The sequence below is a fragment of the Peromyscus leucopus genome, chromosome X, assembly GCF_004664715.2.
Source record: "Peromyscus leucopus breed LL Stock chromosome X, UCI_PerLeu_2.1, whole genome shotgun sequence".
NCBI classification, from domain to species: domain Eukaryota; kingdom Metazoa; phylum Chordata; class Mammalia; order Rodentia; family Cricetidae; genus Peromyscus; species Peromyscus leucopus.
The window spans coordinates 87,792,043-87,813,370 of record NC_051083.1 but is presented as its reverse complement, the minus strand read 5'-3'; the positions used below and the strand labels follow the sequence as shown (position 1 = coordinate 87,813,370).

Here is a 21,328-nt window from a genome sequence, read left to right as displayed (position 1 = left end):
AGAATCAAAGAAAATGGTGTAAATTGTTTATCTTTGAGAGAAAAAAATTGAGACAGAATTTCCTATGTTGTCCAGGCTTTCAACTTCCATTGCCCTAGTAGCTGAATTATAAATGTGTTTCCTCATGGTTAAGGTCATAAGGCTGAATCTTGAAGGGAGAATATTCACAAAAGAACAGTCACGAAAAAAATGGGGAAGGGCACAAGTCTTTGTGTGGGCTTACACTCAGGCATATTTATCTGTAGAAAAAAAAGCTTTCTTAGAAAATGACTCAGCAGGGGAAGTCTTGTCTCTACCTCTGTCAGGCCGTGTATCTCAGGGTCTCTGAGTGAGCCCTCTTTGTCCTTCACGTTGAACTGCGTGACCCTGAGTCTCCCCTGCTGAGGGGACAGGAGACTTTAAAGACACTGGCTTTGTTCTGGGTCTTGCCAGCTTGGGCATCTCTTTTCTTCCCGGGCTGATCATCCCCCACAATCCTTTAGGTATGTCATCCCTTTACCCCAGGGAGGGTAATCTGATGACCTGTTCGTTCGGTCCAGCCCCATCATCTTTGGGGACTCAGCCACCCCAGCAATGGTAAGACTCTGTCAGAGCTGGACTCTCTTGGTGGAAGAGGTTCCAGGCGAATGAGGGCGGGGAGAGTTGGGGGCGGGGGTAGACCAGGGACAGCAGCACGGAACCAGATACCATATTGTTAAGAAGAAAAAAAGGCATTGGTTTAAGTCAGGAAACAAAAAAAGGGAACTGAGTGGCTGTGAAAGGGTGGGGTTTGTTCAGACTGTCCTTCCTCTCTGGACTGTAAGAATATGTCTCCAGGGCCAGTGTCTTCAGAGACCGAGTCCCACCTTCCAAGTCCCGGCATCTCATTACATCTGGGAAGCTACCTGCATTAAGTCAGAACTGAGGTGGGTCTGAGGTGAGGCAGAGACTGGGCACAGCCATAACTACTTCTCTTGGAACCTTCAAAGGCCAGACAGGAAACATGGCTGGTTCCATGTATCTGCTGGTGGAGGAGACTCATGGAGAGTGGGAGGTCAGCAGCAGAAGACCCTGGCATGCCCTTCCAGTGATGGAGGGGAATGTAAAGGTCTTCTGAAGACAGCCAGTGTGGTGGGGTGGTTAGAAGACGAGGAAAGAGTGATCTGAACATCTGAAAAGGTAGCCAACGTTAGACATGGAGCTCTGCAGCTCTTGGTGGGAAAGAAATACCTCATACGGCAGTAGGGTAAAAGCAAGCCACTTTCAGCAAATACTGTTTGAAGACCTGGAATGTGTCCTCGTATCAATGAGACCCTTAGAAGAAGGAATGCTAAGCGGCCGCTTACTCTGCAAAAACTCTAAATCAGCTCATGTGTCTCAAAAGTTCTAACTGGAGAAAGGTCTGGGCTACATGGGCCGGGTGCAACTTGGTTTGGCCTTCAACAGGCCAAATATTACCAGGATGAAAGCTGGCTTATAGGAATGACCGTGTGGAGGCTGTGGCAACCTCGTGGTAATAGCGGGTAGGAGACAGAGCCAGCGGAAAGCAGCCTCCGCCCCAGCTGAGACGGTGTGGCCAACCCCTGAGGTCTCTGGGAAGATTTTCCTCTTACCATTGCCTACCATGTGCATGGCTGCCTTTTCTTTTGGCTTCATTATTTCTCCTCTCGTTTCCTTTCCTCTCCCTCTCCTTCCTCTTCTTTTCCTGGTCACTATCCCCTGATCCAGAATCAGCACGCAATAGCCTTTAAATCGCATCACATTTATTTTGCCACTTTCTCCTCAAGCTATTTCCCTTTCTCTTCCCCCTTCCCACCTGCCTGTTACTCTGTTTGGAAGTTATTGCCGGGACTTAACGTGTAAATAATTGTGAAGTCGTTAAGACAGGCCCCTGGCAAGCGTAAGCGCTGTCTCTCAGCAGTCATTGCTACTTTGGTTCCTCCTGAGCCCTGCCAGTGGCCCATAGGGCTGGTCTAGGGGCAAATGGTGTGAAATTCAGACTCAGATTGCTCTGATCCAGCTGATTGAGACATTCTGGAGTGAGTGGCCAGACCTCCAAGTGGAATCTTATCTTCCTCACTACTCAGCTCTCAAGGCTGGAAGGGTTTATCCCATGCCGTCCATTGCCAGAGCAGAGTGGCAGTGGGGGATGGGGTGTTTATCCCGTGCCATGCATTTCCTGAGGCAGAGGAGCAGCAGTCCAGAGGTCGGAGGTTGAGGGGGGGACACTCCACGAAGCTCAACTGTCCTCTTTGCTGTTAGGTGTGCTTTTTATCCCTGCTCCTTCCCTCATTTTGCATGCCACACTTCTGAAGCAAGTGTACTATTGCCTTTCTCAATTATTCGAAATGCGCCACAAAATACAGATTCTCATAGAAACCTAAAGTATTACACTCATGCAGTATCCCTTAAGGCTTGCCTCATCCACTCTAGCTTGATTTTATTTATTTATTTTATTTGGAGACAAGGTCTTACCTACCTAGCCAAGGCTATGTCGCCCAGACTAATCTCAAACTTGTGGTCCTTCTGCCTTACTCTCCTGTGTACTGAGATTGCTTGTGGACATTGCCATACCTGGCCTGACTTGTTTCTGTTCAGACTGTTTAATCTATTTGCTTGTGCAAAACTCCAGATTCCTGTTGCTTATGGCTGTTAATATTTTGTTCAGACTCTTTGCAAATGCCTTATGGGGGAGAACCAGTGTAAATTTCCATCTCCTTGTAGGAAGGGTCTTGATGCAATTTAAATAGTCACTATGATTTGTTAGTTCCATTTGAGCCAATTTCCTATAGAGTTTCTTGCCAGTGGTCTAGAGCCATAGCAGGAAGTCACTTGGTTATGAGGGGGAAGATATGGCTGCTGAAAAGCAAAGTTTGAGCGATCTCCAAAGAGTCATCTGTGTCTATATGTCTACTTTTCCCTCAGCAATGCTGAGAGCGGAAGCTAATTCCTGAAGATAAAGGAGGGCTAGAATTTTGAGTGTAACAGAGCTCAAGAAACAGTTAAAGAGGAGCTGGGTGTGGTGGCACACACAGGAAGCTGAGGCAGGAGGATTACCTGGAGTTCCAGATCAACCTGAACTGCACAGCAAGATGTTGTTTCACAAAGGGGGAGAAGAAGGAGGAGGGTGGGGAGGGGAGGGGGAGGAGGAGGAAGAAGTAGTTGTTGTTATGGAGGAGACTGACTTACTCCAAACCTGCTTGGTTATGCATGAAGCCATCGGGGGAGGGGAACACGCCTCTGAGGAGCCTGAAACAATTGGGCCACGTGTAACTTTCAGTTTGTTACAGAGGTTCACATACAGTAAGTGAGTATGATCTGAGAACTTTATCAACCTAGAATGTTCAATCACAGGCATTCCTTCCCAGTCCCCCGTCTTGGAACGCCCTCTTCAAATAAGCCACAAAAGGCAACAATTGCGGGTAACACTGGTTACTTATTTGAGCCTCAGCTTTTCTCACTGCTGACCCTTACCAAAATGAAAACGTCTCGCTACCAGAGAGAGCATTTAGAGAGTTACGAGGAATTGACAATGGGAGATTAAAACAAACTAGAGTTTAAGGCCACCGACTCAGTGAAAAAGTTAGTGTACAATAAAACCAGAGGTGAAGTGAAAAATGAAGTAAAGATGTAGAGGAAAGGGGACTTCGGCTCCCCAAACCTGCTCTTTGGAGCAGAAATTGGTATACTATTTCTGAAAGTATTTTGGCAATATGTATCAAAATGCAAAATGTGCACATGGTTTTCACATTTCTTTATGCATTGTGTGTGGTATGTATGTGTCTGTATGGATGTCTTTCTCTGTGGTGTCTGGGTCTGTGTGTATCTGTGTGTGTGTGTATGTCAGTGTGTATATGGTGTATGTGTCTGTGTGTGGTGTGTGTGTATGCAATAGTGTGTGCTGATGCCTTCAGAGACTGTCGGATTCCCTCGAGCTGGAGTTCCAGGCCTTTGTGAACTGCGTGGGATGGGCGCTGGGAACGAACTCGGGTCCTCTGGAAAAGCAGCAAGCACTCTCCTTAACTGCTGAGCCGTCTCTCCAATTCTTCTTCATCATTATTATTAATCAGTGTTGTTTTGAGTATTGCTCTTGTTGTTTAGACTTAGAGATAGGGTTTCACTGTGCAGCCCAGGCTGGCCTTGAACTCACTATGTGATCCTCCTATCTCAGCCTCCTGAGTGCTGGGCTAACATGCCTACTCCACAGGCTTGGCTAGGAATAATGTTAGGCAAGAATCTTAGAAAGGTTTTTTTAGGAAAAAGTATTGTTGCATGGATGGATGAATGGATAGATGGATAATTTTAAATATAAGCAAATTATACATGATATGTGCAATATGATTGCAAATACAATAAGAAATGCACACAGAAAAAAATGAAGATGCCAAGATACTAATATATCTATATTTGAGGTTTGTAATTGATTTTTTTTATTTTTAATAACCCTGAACTTGAAAGATTCCCGACAATGAATTTGTGTTATTTTGATATAATAGGGAAAAAATAAATGTTTAACCAAAGGGAAAGAAAAACTCAATTGAAAAATAAATCAGATATAGTGTTAGTCTTTACCATGAATTTGGTCACCTGTAATGCTGACAAAATAAGGAGGTTTCAATAGAGTCTAAACAGTTGTTTCTTGGGAATTTACCACTAATAATTGGGTTGCTTTGATGATATTTTAAAGACCTTTCTTCTGCCTGGGTGTGGTGGTGCATGCCTTTGATCCCAGAACTTGGGAGGCAGAGGCAGAAGGATCTCTATGAATTTAAGTCCAGCCTGGTCTACATAGTGAGTTCCAGGATAGCCAGGGCTACATAGTGAGACCCTGTCTCAAAGAAAAGAAAAGGAAAAGCCACTGGGTTTGATATTACCAAATAAACTAGGTGTGATGATACAGCCATATAATCCTAACACTCAGGAGATAGAGCAGGAGAGGATCAGAAGGCCAAGGTCATCCGTGACTTCACAGAAAGTTTGATGACAACCTGGGCTACATGGGACCTTGTGGTTAAAAAAAAAGAAAAAGAAGAAAAAAAAAAGGAAACTCAACGTAAATCAATCTGGGAAGTAATGGCATGTACATAAACTGCAAGAACTATACAACAGGAGCTATATAGATGGATGACGATGGACAAGTGGTGCAGTCTGCAAATATTAGTTTCCTTATGTTTGCTGTGAAGACTACATGGAATGTCGCATAGAAGATATTGGCCAGAAGCTGGAATGCATGGCTCAGTGGTAGAGCTCTGGACAAGCATGCACAAGACCCTGAGCTTCATTCCCAGCACCACATACATAAATAGTCAAATGGTACAACGTGCCTGGCAGGTAAATGACACTGGGACAGGAGTTTTCTTCCATATCCCTTCAGAGAGAATTGAAAGGGCCAGGCGCTTCATGGTCAGTTGCCCAGAACTTTAAAGGAGACACAATGAGAAAACAGTACCTCCTGACTCTTCTGGTGCAGTCGGTGTTTGAAGTCTGGTGACTCGCGTCTGTCTCATCCACTGACTATTGCTCTAGTGCTGTCTGTCCCTAGCAGTGTTTTCTCTTATCACAGCTAGGAGAATTGCCAGGGATGCTCTCACTTCTTAACTCTTCAAGTGCCATTTGTATGAATTCCCTGGCACAGTGCAGTTTGTATGGTGACTGAGCTCTCACTAACAGGCTTCCTCTGTCTGAATTCTGCTGCTACATATAGAGCTGAGAGGTTGCAAAGAAAAGAAAAAAAAAAGGAATGCTTTTGATCTTCTTGACTGCTGATGCTACTCAGTTTCCTTCAGGTCTTATTTTGCCTTCTGTAATGTGGGTCTTTGATTCTGTGATTCTCCATGAGCAAGAGTGATAGTATTACAAAGGTCTTCATGACTTAGCAGTTAATAAGACTAGAGCATGGTTGCTCTGTTACCACTACTTGTCACTAAATGGAGGAGTGTGCTGTTAAGAGGAACTTCTTTGGAGTCTGAGCTGAAACTGAAGGTAGGACTGATTGCTCATAAGCTTGTCAGCTTGTCACTCTGGTGGGAGTCCATTTTAAGCAGAGGCCAAGAATGGAGACTTATGTAGCAAGGTGCAGGGAAAGGTCTGCATTTCTGCATCAGTTTTCTCTAAAGATCAGCAACAAAACATTAACCCAATCCACTGCCAGAAGACAGCAAGCAGCAGCTGGGTAGTAGACAGAAGGCAAAGATCATTCTCAACATTCTGACACTCACTCTTTGAATCCATTTTTGTCTTCTCTTCATGATAATAGAACTGTCCATACCACAAAAAAGAGCAAAATAACTGTGAATAGCATCAGGCTTTCAAAAAAAAAAAAAAAGACACTCCCTTTCTCTCCCTACTTGAAAAAAAAAACAGCTTTTCAGAGAAAAAAGTAAAGTGCTGACTTTACTTATTTGATTTCCATCGTGTCCCCAAAAGCAAAAGGAATTTAGTGAAAATAAATAAAACTCTACATTCCTTGTAGGAAAGGAGCCCCTGCTTCCAACAAAGCTCAGGGGAGATCTGATGAATCATTTTACTCTGTGGTCCGTTTTTATGACTATCATCTTTTCATTTATGTTTCTAATGAAAGTTTATAATTGGTAAAATTGTGCACAAACCTCAGGTGAATTGATGTGTGTGTGTGTGTGTGTGTGTGTCTGTCTGTCTGTCTGTCTGTCTGTCTGAAAAAGCCATCGGTGAGCTGTGCCTGGTGCTGCAGGCCTATCATATAGATAGCACTCCAGATGCTGAGGCAGCAAGACAGCTGTGCCTGGGCCACCAAAGGAGTTGGAGATCCAGTCTCAAAGTTATAATCAAGATTTAAAGGAGGCCAGTGATGGGCCTTGGTGCTCCAGTCCCTGTCTCGCCCACGCAAGGCCCTGTCTTCCATCCTCAGCACCACCAAGACTCTTTGATTGTTTTATGGAATTTTCTGGAGTATTCTAAGCACATTGTTTTTCCTACATGAGTACAGATGGCATCCTTAACAGCAGCATAGTTACATTAATTTTTTTCCAGAAAAAAGACGATTTATTTTTTAAATTTTATTGTATGGTTATGAGTGTTTTGCCTGCATGTACATATATGCACCATTGGCATACCTGGCACCCATGGAGGTCAGCAGAAAGCACTGAACCTCCTGGAACTGGAGTTCCAGGTGGTTGTGAGCCATCGTGTGGGTGCTGGAAACTGAATGCTGGCTGCATGCAGGAGCAACAAGTGCTCTTATCCTCTGCTCCATAGTTGTGTCTCTATTACTGGGTGCCATCTAAAAGAAACCACCTAAGGAAAGGCAAGGGGGAGGCCAAAGCACTAACCTCTGTAGTAAAACTGTTCTCAACCTGCAAACAAGGCTTCTGTCCTTTGTAACCCAGGCAGCAGGGCATGAGCTAAATCAGTTGAATGGCAGTTATTGTATGTTCAGAAGTACAGGTGAACCCACCAATGTCCTTTTGGCTACAGACCTGAGTGGGTCAACTTTTGAAAAATTACATTTATTGTTCAGGAAACTGGGAACTGAAAGCCCAGGGTGTGTCTCAGTGAAGTTCTGGTACCTGGATTATCCCTTCTGAGAATACCAGGGTCAACAGTTCATTTACAGATTCTGGCCATGTGTCATAAAAAGACAATGTCTAGACATTACCCAACAACTGGTGTTTGTTGTTGGTTATCTAGAGCACTGCGTTCCCTTATATAAGAAGCCAGGCTTTGTTTGGTGTGGGTTTACTGTACCTGAAACTTGACAGAGTCGGGGACTGTGGAAGAAGGCGATCGGGGAGAAAAATAAGGCTACGTGCTAGTGCTGGAAATGTGCGGCTCATTTAAAACAGGTAGCAGGGCTGAGGGGGTACCAGGAGGGATGGAGGTGGCTGTGCTAGAACCTCAAAACCTTTCGCTATCCACAGCACACAAGCGAGCTCCAAGAGAGGAAGCCATGGCTGCAGTGATCCTGGAGAGCATCTTTCTGAAGCGCTCGCAACAGAAAAAGAAAACATCACCTTTGAACTTTAAGAAGCGCCTATTTCTCTTGACTGTGCAAAAGCTTTCCTACTATGAGTATGACTTTGAACGTGGGGTAAGTTTCCCAAATGTGAATTTTACCATTTCAAGGACTTAGTCTTGCATCTTCTGTGAGACAGGAGATAGGTCTTACATAGTGTGTATGGGGTGGGGGGGCTTAGAAATAAAATAGACATCAAACTCTGAAAAATATTTCCTAGCCTAGGAGTAGGTACAGTCATGCCAGGAAAAAATTCAAGGGTGTGAGAAGCTGTGCAGGATGTCTTACCACAGAATCTTGTGGTTGGTAAGAACTCGTTATACGCTTGTAAGGATAAAAGCCAAGAAGTCGCCGGGCGGTGGTGGTGCATGCGTTTAATCCCAGCACTCGGGCGGCAGAGGCAGGTGGATCTCTGTGAGTTCGAGGCCAGTCTGGGCTACCAAGTGAGTTCCGGGACAGGTTCCAAAGCTACACAGAGAAACCCTGTCTACAAAAAAACAAAAAACAAAACAAAACAAACAAACAAAAAAAAAAAGGTTCTGTAAGACACAGTGGCACACACCTTTAATCCCAGCACTCGGTTGGGTCTACATAGTGAGTTCCAGGCCAGCCAGGGCTACATAGTGAGACCCCATCTCAAAAACAAACAGAAACCAGGTTCTGTTAGGCTATGAGTGCCATCTTACCATGGAGGGTGATTAGATAACAATGTGTAAATGTCTGATTGCTTGATCATTCCTCATCTTTCTCCATTTTCTTCCTCATTCCTTCAGAGAAGGGGCAGCAAGAAAGGTTCAATAGATGTTGAGAAGATCACCTGCGTTGAAACAGTAGTTCCTGAAAAAAATCCTCCACCAGAAAGACAGATTCCGGTAAGAAGCCGCCAGAGTCAAAGAGAGGGGAGCCACGGATTGTAGGGCACTTGGAACTTCCAAATACTCCATATAGAATGGCGGTGGTGTCGTGTGTTGTAGAACAGTTTTGTTTCTTTAGAAAACTCTTCATTGGGAGCCAGGGAGATAGATCACCAAGAGGGTAAGGGAAATTGCTGCCAAGCCTAATGACTTGAGTTCTGTCCCTGAACACATCACATAGTAGAAGGAGAGAGCCAACTCCTGAAAATTGTCCTCTCACCTCCAGTGAAAACTGTGACACGTATGGACACACACACACACACACACACACACACACACACACACACACGGAAACAGATAGAAAACAAGAATGTAAGAAAGAAAGAAAAAACAGCTAGGCAGCGGTGGAGCACGCTTTTAATCCCAGTACTCGGGAGGCAAAGCCAGGCAGATCTCTGTGGGTTCAAGGCCAGCCTGGTCTACAGAGAAAGATCGAGGACAAGCACCAAAACTACACGGAGAAACCCTGTCTCGGGAAAAAAAAGAAAGAAAGAAAAATAATTTTTTTCCTTCAGGCTAGGAGTTGGGTCAGTGGTAAAGGGGTTGCCAGACAAGCCTGGGGATTTGAGAATCTCCAATCTCCAGAACTCATCTAAAGTCAGACCCTTTAGTCCGTCTGTAATCTCACACTCCTATGGCAAGGTGGGAGGTGGAGGCCGGAGAATTCCTGGAAGCTCAAGGCTCAACTAGTCTGGCATATGCAACAGCTGAAAAAGTGACCATGTCTCAAAGAAGGTGGAGGATGAGCCTCACACCTGAGGCTGTCTGTCCTCTGACCTCCACAGGCATGCTCCTGAAAATATGTACAAACATACATACAGAGAGAGAGAGAGAGAGAGAGAGAGAGAGAGAGAGAGAGAGAGAGAGAGAGAGAGATTACAAAAGAATTTACCAAGAGAGAATTTGCTTGCTTTTTTTGAAAATGTCTTTTCTTTTTAATGACGTGTTTGTGTATATGCCCACAGAGGCCAGTGTCAGATCCCCGAGTTAGAATTTCAGGCTCTTGTGAGTGGATGCGACTTCTCAGGACCAAGCTTGGATCCTCTGGGAGAGCCGTTATGTGCTCTTACCCTCTGAGCCATCCTTCCAGCCTGAAAAGGCTTCAGTCTTCCACGAGTTGGTGATCCCAAGTCAGCATCGTTCCTTCTTAGCAGATAGAGACACACTGAGCCTGGAAAACTTTATAACACCCAACTTAGGGTACTGCTGTACTGGCCTCTCACAATGAGCAAAGAGGACTAGTTTTCCTCCTTCAGGTACTTTTTCTTATTAACTTTTTTTTTTTTTTTTGAGCTGAGGATTGAACCCAGGGCCTTGCGCTTGCTAGGCAAGCGCTCTACCACTGAGCTAAATCCCCAACCCTTCTTATTAACTTTTAAAAATTTATTTTACATACCAACCACAGTTCCCCCTCCCTCCTCTCCTCCCGTTCCCTCCCCCTTTCTCCCTCCCTCCCTCCCTCCCTCTTTTCTAACCCCCACCTCATCCACTCCTCAGAAAGGGGAAGGCCTCCCATGGAAGTAAGCAAAGCATGGCTTATCAAGATGAGGCAGGACAAGCTCCTCCCCGCTGCATCAAGGCTGAGCAAGGCATCCCACCATAGGGAATGGGCTCCAAAGAGCCAAATCATGTGCCAGGGACAGATCCTGGTCCCACTGCCAGGGGTCCCACCAAAAGACCAAGCTACACAACTGTCACCCACATGCAGGGGGCCTAGGTCGGTCCCATGCAGGCTCCACAGCCATCAGTTCAGAGTCTGTGAGCTCCCTCTGGGTCATATATCTCTCTGGGTTTCCCCATGATCTTGACCCCCCCTGGCTCGTATAATCCCTCCTCCCTCTCTTCAACTGAATTCCCGGAGCTTGGCCCAATGTTTGGCTGTGGATCTCTGCATCTGCTTCCCTCAGTCACTGGATGAAGGTTCTATGATGACAGTTAGGGTATTCACCAATCTCATTACTGGCATAAGCCAGTTCAGGCACCCTCTCCACTACTGCTGGTAGTCTAATCTGGGGTCGTTCTTGTGGATTTCTGGGAGTTTCCCTGGCACCAAGTTTCTCCCTAACCCCAAAATAGCCCCCTCTATTTAGATATCCACAGGAGATTTTTAAAAGAGCTTCCTTCCTTTATTCATTCATTCATTCATTCATTGATTCATTCATTCATTCATTCATTCATAGTTTCACTCTGTACCCTAGGCTGGCCTGGAACTCACCATACAGCTCAGGCTTCAATTCTTTGTAATTCTACCTCAGCCCTCCAAGTGCTGATATTACAGGCATGAAATTAGAGTCTTTTTTTTTTTTTTTTTTTGGTTTTTCGAGACAGGGTTTCTCTGTGTAGCTTTGCGCCTTTCCTGGAACTCACTTGGTAGACCAGGCTGGCCTCGAACTCACAGAGATCCTCCTGCCTCTGCCTCCCAAGTGCTGGGATTAAAGGCGTGCGCCACCACCGCCCGGCATAGAGTCTATTTTTTTTAATGTCACAATAATTATAATTTTATTATTTGTATGTGTGGGGGTGTTTTGCCTGTATGTATGTCTGTGTGCTACCTTCTTGCCTTGTACCTGTGCTGGGATTAAAGGCATGCACCATCACCGCCCGGCCCACCCTTATTTTTTAAAGGTTTATTATTTTGTGAATGTTTGCCTGCATGTATGTGCACCACATATATGCTTAGCACCTGGTGCCACTGGAGGCCAGAACACTGTATCAGATCTAGTGTAGGATCCCATGGAACTGAAGTTATAGGCAATTGTGAGCCTCCATGTAGGTACTGGGAACCGAATCCGGGTCCTTTGAAGATCAGGAAGTGCTTTTAACTGCTGAGCAATCTTCAGCCCCAAACATTTTTTAAAAGTGCTTGAGCATTGTGTCTGCATATATATAACTGCAGTGTGTGCATGCCTGGTACGAAAGGAGGCCCGAAAGGAGGTCACATTCACTGGACCTGAAGTTACAGGTGTTTGTGAGCTGTGGTGTGCCTCCTGAGAGTTAAATCCACTCCTGTGCAAGAGCAGCCAGTGCTCTTAGCCGCTGAGCCATCCCTCCAGCCCCAATGCGTTTATTAATTTTGTTTCTATTCCATTTCAGTTTCTAGAAGGGGAATTATGGTATCTTATAGTTCTGTAAACTATGTAAGGTGGTATTTTCTTCATCTTTATAACATGAGCTTTTCTTTTAACATGAGATATTTTAAATTCTAGTCAATTTTTCAGGGAAGAAAAATAATAATATTTCATTGCTGACTTATCTTTACTTATAAGACTGTACAACGATGTGTCTACTGCTCATTTATATTTTTTTCATTTGTGAATTGTATGTTCATCTTTTGGCCCACTTTTATTGAGATATTTACTATGTTTCTAACGCTTTTAAAGACATTTTGATATAAGAATATCAGTCTTTTGTTAATATTAGTGTGTTGAAAATATTCTTCCAGTTTTTTAATCTTCAAATTTGGTTTTGGTTTATTTTATTCTGCCCACACAGCAGTTTCTTTCCTTCCTTCAATTTTTCTTTTCATCTTCTCTCTCTCTCTCTCTCTCTCTCTCTCTCTCTTTCTCTCTCTCTCTCTCAGAAATGGTCTCACTATGTATTTCTGGCTGACTAGGCTGGCTTTGAACTTACAGAGAGCAGCCTCTGCCTCCCAGGTGGTAAAATGAAATGCATATGTCACCACACACAGCTCTTTCTTCTTTTTGTTTCTTTTTTTGTTTGTTTGTTTGCGTTTTCGACACTTTCACTCTGTAGCCCAGCAGCCCAGGTTGGCTTGATCTCCCTCTGTAGCCTCAAGCTTTCCAGTGCTGGGATCATAGGTGCATAGCATCGCTCCCAGATCATAAGTTCTTTATACGTTTCTTTTGGCCATGCTGGTAATTGAACCCAGAACTTCATGCACACAAGGCAAGCACTCTAGCACTGAACTATAGCCCCACCCCATAATAGTTCTACTTTCATCTTATGCTCTTAAGTCTGCCTGAACCTTACACTCGGGTGTGATGTGAACTAGCTATCCAATTCCTAGCACCAATTATTGAGAAGCTACAGTTTGGCTACTGATTTGAAATGTCTATGGGTCTATGGGGAGTAATCATTAAGAAATTATTTTGGAAAAAAAAGAAATCCTGTTGGGGGCCTAGAGATCTGGCTCAGTAGTTAAGAGCAATTGCAGAGGCCATGAGTACAATTCCCAGCACCCAGAGCGGATGGCGCACAACTGCCATAACTCCAGCTCCTAGGTAGGCATTACCATGCTTTTTTCTGGCATCTGTGGACATTTCACGTATATATAAATAAATACAAAATCAATATTTTTTAAAAAGTAAGAACTGACTTTTTGCAAATGTTTTCTAAATCCACGGTAGAAGATTCCCTAAACCTAGAGAAATTCAGAAAAGAGCAGCATAAGAGTCTTACTTATTTTTCGATTACTGTGATAGAACACCGTGGCCAAAACAACTCATAGAAGAAAGTGTTGGATTTGGGGCTTATGGTTCCAGCAGGTCAGAGTCCATGATGATAGAGTAAAGGCATGTCCACAGGAACAGCTGAGAGCTTACATCTTGATTTACAACTTGGAAGCTGAGAGGCTGGGAATGAGTCTTTTGAAACCCCAAAGCCTCCACCAAGACCACACCTCCTAATCCTTCCTCCAAAAGTTCCACCACTTGGGGACCAAGTATTCAAATATATGTTAGCCAATGGGGGCCACTCTCATTCACACCACCACAACATCCATAGGTAACCGTACTTCCTTCTTTCATTACAGAGGAGGGGTGAGGAGTCCAGTGAAATGGAACAGATTTCAATCATTGAAAGGTTCCCGTACCCGTTCCAGGTGAGTTCTTTTCTCTAACCCACTCTGGAAAGGCCTCTGTAATGAAGTCATTAGGTATCAGGTGAAGGATACTAGGTCCCCGGGAGCAGAAATTGAAGTAGTCAAGGAAGTCATGCTAGGAAACCAGGCCAGTTTGGCCCGCTGCATAGTATGAGTTTCCAAGAGAGAAAGAGTTCATTTACAAGGCAGACAGTTGTGGAAGTAGGAGACGCAAGTCTCAGATTGTCCTCCCTCAAAGGGTTGAAGGACATTTATCAGAAAAATACGTGGGGCAATTTAAGGTATGGAGACAGGTAAAGATAAACAGTCGTCAGCAAATGTGAAGTCATTGTCATGGCTCTTTGTGGGACGTGTGTTCAGAAAATGATGTAATATGAGGGTAGAGTTTTCAGTTCTAGACCATTCCTTGAGAATCTGCACAGGACCAAGTGAAGAGTCAATGGTTTCTCCTAATTCCCTCTCTCACCATACTGCTAATGCGATTAAATCGATATCAATCCATGGAAATAGCTTAATGATTAAAGGAATTTATTGGGGGGTTAACTCACAATACAGGAAACTCACAATACAGGTAATAGGGATTGTAGCAGGATTCTGGAAAGGTGAGGCTCGTGCCAACGCTGTTCTCCGGAGAGCTCTGCCCTGGTCAACATCCAACATTCACAAGGAAGAGAGAGCAACCCATAAGCGCATCTCTGGTCTTAAGGATTCCCGGAGGCCGTGGCCCAGGGGCAGGTACCTAATAGCTACCTGCTGCTTTCCTAGAAGCATGGCTTCAGGGCATGGCACAGACAGCCACCCACTACATCCTACCCATCCTAATTCTCTCTCTCTCTCTCTCTCTCTCTGTCCCTCCTAACCCCCTCTCCTAATCTTCTCCCCCTTTGTCCTAACCCTCCTCTTCCTCTCTCTACTAAACTCCCCATCTTAAGCTTCCTCCTCCTCTCTCCTCCAATTTTTAAAAAGATGAGCTCTCTCTATGAGGTGTAAGGCAGGTCTCAGACTTCCAATTCTCCTACCATAGTCGCCCAGTTGCTGGGATAACAGGTTTACTAACTAGCGCTACAACACCCAGTCAGAACTGGTGATATTGGTTGGTAAGAGATCTTGGAGGTCTCTGAAAGGTAACTAGGCAAACATTATTATTATAATTAACTCTGTGCCAGACGTCTTATTTACAGCAAAACTAGGGCTGGCTAATACATACCCCAGCTGTGTTACTTGCAGGATTAATGATTTCTTTTGAAGTCAGATAAAAGCAAACAAAGTGTAGCTTGGTGTAAACATGATTCCGCCAGCTGTGTTTCTTGGCTAGTAATGACAGACGGATGCAGCACTACTCTTAAAAGGTCTTATTAATAAAAACAAACCCAGAGCCAGGTATTGGGGTGAACGCTGAGTGATCAGAGAAACTGAGGACTCAGAGGCTTCCAGTCTGAGAAAACAAGATCAGCTGAAGAATTGGCAAGGTGAGGTTAGCTGTGGCTGGTTCTGTTTCTCTGACCTTTCAGCGTTCACCTCAATACCTGGTTCCGGGTTTGTTTTTATTAATAAGACCTTTTAAGGTTCATGCTACAGACAGAAGTTAGGATTCTGATCTTCTGTGGAGTTTTAGAGACAGAGGTCTTAGTCTTTGAATGCTAATGTTCATGAGAATGACTCTCAGGTCCTTACAAGATACTTCTGAGCTGCAAATGACATTATTTTTACTATTGGAAGCCCTTCATTTAGTAAATATGCAGCAGAAGCCTCTTGGCCATCCAGCAAAGGCTTATTTATTTATTTTTTTATTTACATTTTTTATTTTTTTTTATTCTTTATTATTTAAACATTAAAAAAAAAAAAAAAACAAAAAAACAAACAAACAAAAAAAAATTTAAATACAATATATGAGATTGACAAGCATATTTGCTTTTGTGTTTTTCTCATCTAACACAGTTTCTTTCCATATCTACACCTCAAAAAGATTATAAATGAGCACCAGGCCTATTATGATACGTCTTCTCTATGATGGCTGAATTGAGAAAGACACTCTGCTTGTTGACTGATCATTTCACTTCCTTCTGGCTCTGAAGGTCTATTTAATGGCGGTCATGTGGGTTGAAAAGACAGAAAAGGGGAGGGAAGGGGGAGTATTAGGAAGTTCAGTGTGGGGAAGGTTTATTGACATAAAACAGACAGTCCGGTCTAGACGGAAACAGGTGAAGAACATCTTTTTGATAGATGCAGCGTAAGCCATAGAAAAGAGTGCGATCTGGGCTTCAAACTGGCTTGCTCGTATCCTGACAAATGTGTAGGCCCCACGCAGTGAATATAGCGGCCTCAGCAGCAGTGAAAGCCAGAAAAGGAAGTGGAAAGTCTCAGGGGAGGGGCTTTCTGTCATGGCTGCATGAGCACAAGCAAGCCCAACAAGCACAAAGAAAACTGTAAAACGATTTCTTTCATGGCTAACTTGTGAGAGAAGGGTGCTTGTGACGTAATTTTTATTACCACTGTCTTTGAACATGATGATCTTGTTTGGCTGCAGGAACAGATGATGAAGAATGGCAGTGTATAAATAAAAATTAATTCGTAATTCAAAAATAACTTGTATTTGACTTTAGAATTCATTGTATGATATCTGCTAACTCTATTGAGGATTAGATACAGATTTTTTTTTTTTTGAGACACTACTTCACTATGTATCTCAGGCTAGCCTAAAATTTACCATCCTCCTGCTTCAGCTTCCTGAGTGATGGGATTATAGGTATAAGTCACCATGCTTGACATCAGAACCAAACCTTTTCTATTTTATGCATGTATGTAATCCCAGCACAACGAACATGGTAAGTGTTTAAAAATACTGAGTTGATGATAGTCCCTGATATATACTTACCCAATTTGACATAAGTTTGTAGTTCCAAGTTTGTTTTGGTAAATATTAATGAGAGAAGGCCGCTGGAAAGGGTTGTAATAGTCATGAATTAAAATTTTACTCCCTCTTTTCCAAGCCAAAAAACACATAAATAATAATCAAAGTTTAAGTCATATAGATTATCCTTTCAGTTTTCTTCCATATAAACGAAAATTTAATACTGAGATCACAAAATATCCCTTGTTAAAGGAAAAAAAAACCCTCTGCCAAATGCTAAGGGAGACATTGTGGACTAAATAGGCACATAAATTAAAACATACACCAAGAGGACTTGAGTTTTCAAAAGCTAAGAACTTTGAAGTCTTTTTTTTAAAGTTTTAAAAAAAGATTTACTTATGTTTTATGTATACACCAGATCTCATTATAGATGGTTGTGAGCCACCATACAGTTGCTGGGGATTGAACCCAGGTCCTCTGGAAGAGCAGCCAATGCTCTTAACCTCTGAGCCATCTCTCCAGTCTCAAGCTTTGAAGTCTTACATCCCTGGACATGAGTAGTTTAGGACTTCTTCAACTGGTTTACCTGACCCCTGAACCACTGCTAACTGAATACTCTGGTTTTCTTTCTTTCTTTTATACAACAGATATACAGTGCTGTTCCTTAAGATTCACTCACTGTGCTGAGATGTTTCTTCTAATTTCTGAATCCTAACCTTGAAATTTGCTGTGTTCATCACTCCAGGTTGTATATGATGAAGGACCGCTTTATGTTTTCTCCCCAACTGAAGAACTGAGAAAGCGTTGGATTCACCAGCTCAAAAATGGTGAGGATTCCTTTGAAAGCAAACTAGTTTTAGAAAAGAAAAGAACAAAATTGTAACAGAGAGAGGAGAGGTGGGAGAGAGGAAAAAAGAGAGATGGAGACATGAAGTAAAGAGGAAGGAAGAATGAATTAATGAAAGAGGAAGGGCTCATAGAGGAAGGAGAGAGGACGGTGAGAGTGTTTTGCCTCAACAGATCACTACTCCATCATAGGATTAAAGAGAACATACTAGACTGAGTTGTGACCCAGTTCCGTCATCTCTCCAGCACAATTTTTGTGCGTTTAAAATGTTTTTATTAGTGTGTGTGTGTGTGTGTGTGTGTGTGTGTGTGTGTGTGTGTGTTTGTGTGTGTGTGCCTGCATGTGGAGATACTTTCAGTAGTCGGTTTTCTCCTCCCGTTGTGGGTTCTAGGAATGAAGCTTGGGCTGTTAGGCTTGTGTGGAAAGCTCCATTACCCAGGAAACCACCCCATCAGCCCTTTCTAATGCAGTTTTGAATCTTTTTTTTTTTTTTTTTTCCGAGACAAGGTTTCTCTGTGTAGCCCCGACTGCCCTGGAACTCATCATGTAGACCAGGCTGGCCTCAAACTCACAGAGATCTGCCTGCCTCTGCCTCCTGAGTGCTGGGATGAAAGGCGTGCGCCACCATTGCCCAGCATAATGCAGTTTTGTAATTATGGACACCTTCATTTTCTTATTTATATGAAACTTTATATAACAATAGCATATGAATGCTGCACCACTTACAAAGGTGGTGTGTTGCTCAGTGATCATACAGTATTTAAAGTCCTGGATATGAAACGCCTAGCTCTGGAAATTGGTCAGATGGGGTGTGAGAGTGCTTGAAGTCAGGGACAAAGAGTTTGGTTTCAAGCCACTTTCTATTACTGACTTTTGGCAAGTAGGCCATGGGCTTCTTGGCTTCTTGGTGGTCCAGCTTTTTCTCCCAAATGGCAATGATGATAATGCCTGCCATACCCACCTCCAGAGTTGCCTACGAATCAAACAAATAATAACATATGTGAAAGTCTGAGAAAAACCGTAAGGCAGTAGATAAGACGGGGCAGCCATCTCCTCATTGTGGGTAACCATCTCCGAAGGAGCTACTTTGTAGCCATTGTTTTGTGAAGACCTAACCTAAACTTGAACATTTCCTCAGTGTTTCACCACCCGGTGATAAAGACAAGTTTCACTGTAAATGCGTGCAGCACAGGATGCATGCGCCTCTTCTCGTGTGTGTGTGTATATATAGCTACATGTCAAGTGACTGAGAGATTAACTGGTTGAGTTGACATCAGGAAAGGCTGCCTCGAGAAACAGGAAGGAGGGCAGCCCGATAACGGCACAGTTGGGTTATCGCACGACAGTCCTTTGTCTTCACAAACGTTTAGACGCCGCCGGTGCTCAGTGGTTTGCCTTGTCCACCCCCTTGGAAGTAGCAGTACAAATTCCAATCACCAGTTCTTTCAAACTGAAGGAGAAAAGGGAGGAAAGGACCATTGAGGTATTGAGTAGCTTCTATATATTAGCGTGTTTCGTTCTCGCAATCATCTTGGACTAATAGCAACAATAACCAGCACCTTACAGGCAATTACTCTGCACCAGGGTCTGTGATACGTGCTTCAAATGTATCAGCTCATTTAATCCTCACAACAGTTTGATAATGTACCATTCTCCTATTTCCAGGTGAAAGAATTGAGGCTCAAAGAAGTGGCATAACTGCTCATGAGCACATAGCTAATCAGTGGCGACTACAGGCTTGAGACTCCATTCTCAAAACAAACACACGATTTCCAAGTCAGAGAGCTAGTCCTAGAGACTGACACAAGAGCCATGGAGGACATCTGTATTTGTACTTCTTTGGTTCCCTTGACAGCGTTGCATTCAATGTCTTGCACACCGAAAGCAATTGATAGAAAGATGCACAAATGGATTTTTGTGTGGGAGTAGGTACCCACCACCAACGTAGGCTCTGCGATAATGGCTGGCAGCAAGTTAGGAAACAGGAAACCATGGGCGGACTATCTGAGGAGAAGCAAGGGAGAAATGTGTGAGTTAGCAGTTCTTTTACACTTCAAACACTAATTTCCAAACCAAGTTCATTAACCAAAATTACAATAGGCAACTCATAATGCTAAGACAACAAAAACACTGTCTCAGCCGTGCTAATGGCCGGTAGGCCAGTATGGCTAGGTACAGTTTTGCGTCTGGTATGACTTGTCAAACCTGTTTGGACATCCCACAGGAGACAAAGCAGGAGCTGCTTTTCCTCCTCCTCCTCCTCTTCCTCCTCCTTTTCTTCTTCAAAAGTTTACTGGGCTTTATTACTGTTCTCAATAATTTTTAGATATCCCCAGGACTTATTTTACACACACACACACACACACACACACACACACACACACACACACACACACACACGTTACAGAGGAGTTAGATGAGCAACCATGTTTCATATCTTGCTGTTTTCGAATTGTGGTCTCTCTTTCTTCTTCCCCCCCCCCCCAAACCCTACAGGACTGAAGATGTATCTCAGTGGTAAAGGGCTTGCCTACTATATGCAAGGCCCTGGGCCGTGATAGCCAGCATATTAAAATAAAGAGGCAGAACTTCAGTGTAGAAGTAGTTCCATGAGCTAAAGTTGGGCCAAGGGCCCCCAAAAGGACCAGGATGGTGTGTTGCGAGCCTGCATGGAAGCGGCGCTCAGAGCTCACTTAACAGTGGCATCTTTTTAAACTCAACTAGGCTTTCAGCTGCGTGAGTCACTCTAAGGAGACGAAGTAGGAGCATCTTCTAACAGTTAATATTGTTGCTGAGAGATTTAGATGAAAGTCCTAATAATCTCAGGATAGTCTTTGGTGCTAATAATGAAAAACAATGAGCTGTCCTGCTTGCTGTGGTGGCGCACGCCTTTAATTCCAGCACTCGGCAGGAGGATCTTTGTGAGTCCCAGGCTAGCCTGGTCTACACAGAAAGTTCTAGGGCAGCCAACGCTACATATTACATATTTTAAGACCCTTTCTCAAAAAAAAAAAACCTCAATGAAAAAACTTTATTAGGAACCTTCAAGTCTCATTATACTAATATTATCCTTGTCTTGGGTTAAAAAGCATCAAGTGAAAATCACCAACACACAAAGGAGAAGATTTCATGAGTATTGATTCCTGAGGGAGGGGGGTTAATCATAAAGAGGCATGGAGGAGCCTTCTGAAGTATTAGATCTAAGTGAGGTTAAGCAATGAGTTATAAAAGTGACTTGCTATACACCATAGGTCTGTGTCATTTATCATAAGTTGACCTTAATTTTTAAAGCAGGACCTAATATTCAGCCGCTGTATTTTCTGTTTCCCGTTTCTTCTTCTTCTAATTTTCATCCACTTCCCATTTCCCTTCCTCCTCTTCCTCCTCCTTCACCTCCTTTTCCTCCTCCTCCTCCTCTTCTCCCATCCCTCCCCCTTTTTATTAAGTTTGAATGTATGTGGGTGCAAGCCTGTGTACCATGCTACAAGTCTGGAGGTCAGAGGACAGCTTGCCTTGTGGGATTCAGCTCTTCTCCTCCTCCTGTGGATCCTGGGGATTGAAGTCAGGTGATCAGATTTGGTGGTAGGAGCCTTTACCTGCAGCCATCTCACTGGCCCCCTTTTCTACTTTTGTTTTATTTGGTTTGTGGCAATATCTCACACCGTAGCCCAGGCCCATATTGAACTTAGGGCCGTCCTTCTGATTCAGTGCTAGAATTAGAGGTGTGAATCACCACGCCTGGTCTGTAGTAATTTTCTTAGTGAGACTTTCCATAAAATAGCCTTATTGCTAGGACTTAGCCATGGGCACTCTCATTTCATTTCCTTGAACACAACAGTGGATAAAAACAACAAGCATTTCTCTCCTATCCCTCCTCCTCCTCTTCAGCGCTAGTACATAAAACCAG

At 43.6% G+C, this 21,328-nt stretch overlaps 1 protein-coding gene across 3 annotated transcripts in view; it reads left to right on the top strand.

Moving 5' to 3' along the window:
- Positions 1–308: 308 nt before the first annotated feature.
- Btk (Bruton tyrosine kinase) overlaps positions 309–21,328 on the top strand; it is a 41,266-nt gene continuing 20,246 nt past the window's right edge. Inside the window, exons 1-5 of one of the 3 annotated variants that reach the window (XM_037198907.1) lie at positions 309–576; positions 7,875–8,044; positions 8,743–8,841; positions 13,655–13,723; positions 17,320–17,401. In XM_037198907.1, the coding sequence (XP_037054802.1) occupies positions 7,904–8,044; positions 8,743–8,841; positions 13,655–13,723; positions 17,320–17,401 (391 nt within the window). In that variant the 5' untranslated portion in view covers positions 309–576; positions 7,875–7,903. Of the gene's footprint in view, positions 577–752; positions 917–7,874; positions 8,045–8,742; positions 8,842–13,654; positions 13,724–17,319; positions 17,402–21,328 lie in introns of those variants that run through there. The other 2 variants (XM_028875034.2, XM_028875035.2) reach the window with 2 other exon arrangements.